Below are 6000 nucleotides of genomic sequence, written 5' to 3'. Positions count from 1 at the left end.
TCTTCATTGTTCCTACACTCTAGCTCCCCCAAACTTTGCAAGTCTAAAAGATTCCTAATCTGGCAAGACCTTTTTTATCAGTTTTTAATCAAAACAAGGCTGCATAGCAACCAAGGACGAAACCTCAGTAATGCTTAAAAAGAATTAATAATTGTTACTACTAATAACAAGTGTGTCTTAATTGCTCATGCAACCCAGGTAGCCGGCAAGGCAGCCCTGTTGATCTTTTTTTTAATATCTGTTTTCTGTTGCCAGGGACACAACAGCATAGACTGGATAAGTTATAAAGGAGAGTCTTCCTCCTCATAAAAGTCCTTCAGCTCACTTGCACCCCATTGGCCAAAGAAAGTCACATAAATGACAGAGACAGAGGGTACTGCAAAGTCATATAGAAAAATGTGTAGACAGAGGAGGACTGAGAAGAAATAAGCACCACAGAAACCTGCAGAGTGAAGACTCTATTAAGGTATGTGTTGATGGTCCTCCTTGGGAAAGGAAGGGATGAGTGGGCAGGGACACTTTTATGTCCTTAGGGAGAGGCAGAGAGAAGGCTAGTATTTTAGAGATGAGTTTTGCATGTCTTCAGAGACCACAAACCACATGCGTTTTAGCGGCTGCCTGTGGCTCTAGCTGAGAGGGGCAAGCCAGTAGCAAGCCATGCTATTTTCTCCGCAGGATATAGGAGGGAATCAAAGCTCATACATGAGTGAAAAGTAGATAAGAAAAGACACCTCCAATCATTAAACATTTGAGGGGAATCAGTCTTAATGTATAGAATATATTTTATTTTAATCATCACATTGGGCTCCTCCTATCATTAAGTATCTGGGGGGAATCGGTCTTAATATATAGAATATCCTTTATTTTAATCATCAAAAGGGGGCTTGCGGTGTCCTCTATGCTTTTCAGTGAAGAGATGTGTATGCGTGTGTGTGTGCACGTGTGTGTGTGTGTGTGTGTGTGTGTGTGTGTGTGCTGGGAATTGAACCCAGGGTTAGTGCATGCTAAGTATGCATTCTACTACTGAAATACATATAATTTTTTTTACAACTGAATTGCAGTTTTCATTAGGTCTACTTCTAGTGAATCTAGTCATTTTCATTTTTAGTACATTCGGGATCTTTTTTTTTTCCTACCTCATTTTAAACTTAGCTATTTCTGGTGCTTAGGAAAGCAATTAAAAGAATGAACTGAACTGATGAATATCAGGTAGATGTATCTCTAACCACGTAAAATACAAAGAGAAACATTCTGTCACTGATGTAAGTTAAAAGTGAACACAGAACAATATTACACATACGCATGAAAAGAACGGGGTGGGGGAGAAGGAAAGAGAGAGACAGAGAGAGGGAAAGAGAGAGAGGAGAGAGAGAAGAAAATAAAGAAAGAAAGCAAGAAAGAATTAGTGGAGAGGGAGGAAGAGGAAAGGGAGGGTCTGGGCCTTTATGACCTTATTTAACTTTAATTACCTTCTAAAAGTACGATCTCCAAACATCGTCACTTTGGGGGAGAGGGCTTCAACATATGCATTTGAGAGTGGACACATATACCAAATTTGTTTAAATAAAAATAAGGAAGGAGTGACTTTTGCAGTACCCTCTATGTGTCTCTTTGGCCAGGTCCCCTGCCTTGATGGATTATACCCTTGAGCCCAACCTGACGTCAATGACCGACTACTACTACCCGGACACCTTCTCCAGCCCCTGTGATGGGGAACTTATCCAGAGAGACAGCAAGTTGCTTCTTGCCGTCATTTACTGCCTCCTGTTTGTATTTGGCCTTCTGGGAAACAGCCTGGTCATCCTGGTCCTTGTGGTCTGCAAGAAGCTAAGGAGCATCACGGACATATACCTCCTGAACTTGGCCCTGTCTGACCTGCTTTTTGTCTTCTCCTTCCCCTTTCAGACCCACTATCAGCTGGACCAGTGGGTGTTTGGGACTTTCATGTGCAAGATGTTCTCTGGTTTTTATTACCTTGGCTTCTTCAGCAGCATGTTCTTCATCACCCTCATGAGCATGGACAGGTACCTGGCTGTAGTCCATGCTGTGTATGCCATAAAGGTGAGGACGGTCAGGACAGGCACGGTCCTGAGCCTGGCAGTGTGGCTGATCACTGTGATAGCCACTGCCCCATTGCTAGTATTTTACCAGGTAGCCTCTGAAGATGGTGTTCTCCAGTGTTACTCATTTTACAGTCAACAGACATTGAAGTGGAAGATCTTCACCCACTTTGAAATAAACATCTTAGGCCTGTTGATCCCATTCGCCATCCTTCTGTTCTGCTACGCCAGGATCCTACACCAGCTGAAGACTTGCCAAAACCACAACAAGACCAAGGCCATCAAGTTGGTGCTTATTGTGGTGGTTGCGTCTTTACTCTTCTGGGTCCCCTTCAACGTGGTCCTCTTTCTCACGTCCCTGCATGACATGCACGTCTTAGATGGATGTGTCATGAGCCAGAGGCTGATTTACGCCACCCATGTCACAGAAACCATTTCCTTCACTCACTGCTGTGTGAACCCTGTTATCTATGCGTTCCTGGGTGAGAAGTTCAAGAAATACCTCTCAGAAATATTTCAGAAAAGCTGCAGCCACATCTTCCCCTCCCTGGGAAGACAGATGCCCAGGGAGGGGTGGGAAAAGCCTTCATCTTCCCACCCTTCTGCCTCCCGTTCCTCCAGCATAGACTACATCTTGTAAGGGGGTGAGGGGAGTCTCATAGCGGCCTCTGCCTCCATTGCCACTTCTCTTTAAAGAGATAAAATTGACTTCTATGGGGGCTGTGAGGCCAAATGTAGGGAAACTCTCAGGAACTTTGGTATAAGATACAAGACATATTTTACATATTTAATCTATTCCTACTATTGCAAGTTAATCTCAACTTTCAAAAACATTGGTACTATTCTGGGAATATTCCATATGTTCCACTATTAAGCATAATGCTAATGATAGGGTATTTTTAAAAAAACACATTCAACTTTGGATGGTGTAGAGGAAAAAGGGGTGGGAGGGGGTGTGAGTGGAAAAACAGTAGAATGAAACAGACAGTATTACCCTATGTATATGTGTGATTACATGAATGGTGTGAATCTACATTGTGTACAGCCATAGAAATGAAAAGTTGTACCCCATTTGTGTACAATGAATCAAAATGTGTTCTGTAAAAATAAAAAATATTTTAATTAAAAAAAAAAAAACACATTCTTAGTTGGTTGCAGTGGTGCACACCTGTAATCCTAGCTATTTAGGAGACTGAGGCAGGAGGATCACAAGTCCCAGGCCAGTCTCAGCAACTTAGCAAGAACTTTTGTCTCAAGAAACGAAACAAAACAACCCCCTGCACAGAACCAAACCATAATCTTAATAGATTGAAGAACTTCTGTTCTTGCTTTTTAATACTTTTATTATGCATGAATTCAAATGTTATCAAATTCCTTTTTCTTATCTATTGAAGTAACCATATAGTTTCCCATCGTTGCTAATTTGCTTTACTACACTGATTTTCTTATCTTAAATTAACTTATATTTCTCCTGAAAAATTAAAAATGATCCTTTGGTCTTGGGATTCTTGTATCTGTGTTCATGAGAGATACTGTCCTATAATTTTCCTTTCTTTTCGTGACCTGGCCAGATTTAGCCTCTTAAAATGTATTGGGAAGCACTCCCCTTTCCTCTAGTTTCTGAAATACTTTGTGTATAAATTTGATATCATTTCCTCCTTGAATGTTTGGAAGACATCATCAATGAACTTATCTGGGGTTCCTCTCCAGAAAAATTTCAAATTATGCACACAAGTTCTTTGACAGAGGTTCTGCAGTTTTCTCTTCCCCTCCTCCACCTCTTTCTTATCACCAGCCCTTTCCATTTTTAAATTTTGAAGCAGGGGCTCACCAAGTTTCCCAGGCTGGTCTTGAACCTGTGATCTTCCTGACTCCATCTCCTGAGTTGCTGAGATTATAGGCATGCCTGGCTAGATCATTCAGATTTTCTATTTCTGCATGTCTCAGTTTTGAAAAGTCGTGATTTCGTTTTATTTGGCAAGTCTACTAGCATTACATTGCTCATAATATCTTCTCATTGTCTTTTTAACACATGAGGGGCTAAGTAACGTCCCTTTTCAGCCCTGATATTGACTATTGGTGTTCTCTCTCTCTCTTTTCTAGATCAGTCTTTGGGGCTTATCAGTTGTACTAATCTTTTCAAAGAACCAGCTTTGGCTTTGTTGGTTTCCTGCCCTCACCTGTTCATTGATTTCTGCTCTTATCTTCATCTTTTCTGCTTTCTTTGAGCTTAATTTACTGTTTTACATTAGCTTCTTGAAATAAAACCTTCCATCGTTAATTGCCAACCTTTGTTCATATATTTAAATCTACAAGCCGGGCTTGGTTGGTGGCGCACACCTGTAATCCCAGTGACTTGGGAGGCTTGAGTTCAAAGCCAGCCTCAACAACTTAGCCAGGCCCTAAGCAACTCAGCAAGAACCTGTCTTTAAATAAAATTTAAAAAGAGCTGGGGATGTGGCTCAGTGGTAAAGCTCCCCTGGGTTCAGTTCCCAGTACAAAAAAAAAAAAACAAAACTACAAAATTCCCTTAAAGCACTGCCTTGGGTGTATGGTGTACATTTTATTGTAATAGATCTTTATTATTTTTTCAGTTTAAATTATTTTCTGTTTTCCATTGTGTTGTCCTGCTTAGAATCATGAATTACTTAAAAATTAATTTTAAATTTTGAAACATTTGAAGACTATATACATGTATATTTTCAGTTATTTGAAATTTGTTGAGAATTGTTTTATGATGCAGGATTTGGTTTGTGGTGATAAGTGTTCTATTACACTTAAAAAGAATGGCCATAAGGGGGAAATAAAAGGGGTCTTGAACTGAAATTGATTTCCATGCATGTATGAGTTTGTTGGGATGAACCCAACTCATAAATATAAATATAAAGCTCTGGAAAAGAGAGAGAGAGAGAGAGAGAGAGAGAGAGAAAGAAAAAGAATGGCTGTATTCTGCAGTTGCTGCCCGTGGCTGGTTAATTAGATTGTTCAAGACTTCTACACTCTTGCTGACTTTTTACTTTGCTTACTCAGTTAGTCACTAAGAGAGGTATGTTAAAATCTCTAGCTGTGATTGTGAATTGTCTATTTTTTTTTTTCATTTTGATTTTTGCTTATTTTTTCAATGTATATTTTAAAGCCATGTTATTAGGTACATACAAATATAGTATTGCTATGCCTTTTTATTGAATCGGTTCTTTTATTGTTATGCAATATCTCTTTTCTCCAGTTATACTTCTTGTCTTAAAGTCTACTATATTCAGCATAGAAACACTTGCTTTCTTTTTATAAGTGTGTGGGTTACTTAAGCCCAATTACTTTCCTGTGGCTAAAGGGCCTCTTTTGTAAGTATAATTTAGTTGAGTTTTTTTCCACAAGCAGAGAGGGTTGGATTACCACAGGAAATAAACAAAATCTAAAAATTGTTAGACCCAGAGGTATACACATGCAATCTCAGCTACTTGGTAGGCTGAGGCAGGAAGATTGGAAAATTGAGGCCAACTTGGATAACTTAGTGAGACCCTATCTGCTGGGTTCAACTCTCAGAACTGGAGAGAGAGAGAAAAGAAGAAGGAGAAGAAAGAAAAGAAGAAAAGGAGGAGGAGGAGGGAAGAGAGAAAAGAGAAAGAGAAAGAAAAGAAAAAAAATCTAAATGTCATATTAAGGTAAATTATTCTAAGGAATCCCATTAGGTCCCAGCCTTGTACAAAAGACAGACTCCCTGATGCTTTTTTAAAATCTTTTATTTTCTAGTTTAACAATGAAACTTCAATTACAGAGGATACATTCTGCAAGGTTAGTGACATGCATGGGATGGTTTTTGTTAGTCATTTTCTGTTACTATAACAAAATACCTAAGATAATCAACTTTAAAAGAGGAAATGTGTATTTTGGTTTACAGTTTTGGAGGTTCCAGTTCACTGTCATTTGATTCTATTGTTCT

The 6000-nt window shown here is 39.3% G+C and overlaps 1 protein-coding gene across 1 annotated transcript; it reads left to right on the top strand.

Moving 5' to 3' along the window:
* Window positions 1–307: 307 nt before the first annotated feature.
* Window positions 308–2989, top strand: CCR8 (C-C motif chemokine receptor 8). Its single transcript, XM_079115272.1, has 2 exons — window positions 308–466; window positions 1620–2989. Exon 2 carries the CDS (start codon window positions 1633–1635, stop codon window positions 2698–2700), a length of 1068 nt encoding a protein of 355 aa, XP_078971398.1. The 5' UTR covers window positions 308–466; window positions 1620–1632; the 3' UTR covers window positions 2701–2989.
* Window positions 2990–6000: the final 3011 nt, after the last annotated feature.

Source organism: Sciurus vulgaris (assembly GCF_902686455.1).
Source record: "Sciurus vulgaris genome assembly, chromosome: 16".
In the NCBI taxonomy this organism is placed as follows: Eukaryota; Metazoa; Chordata; class Mammalia; order Rodentia; family Sciuridae; genus Sciurus; species Sciurus vulgaris.
The sequence above is the reverse complement of the archived record's forward strand: the minus strand, read 5'-3'. Positions and strand labels throughout refer to the sequence as shown.

Coding starts and splice junctions, on each gene's coding strand:
- CCR8 (XM_079115272.1), top strand. CDS start 1,633: ATGGATTATACCCTTGAGCCCAACCTGACGTCAATGACCGACTACTAC.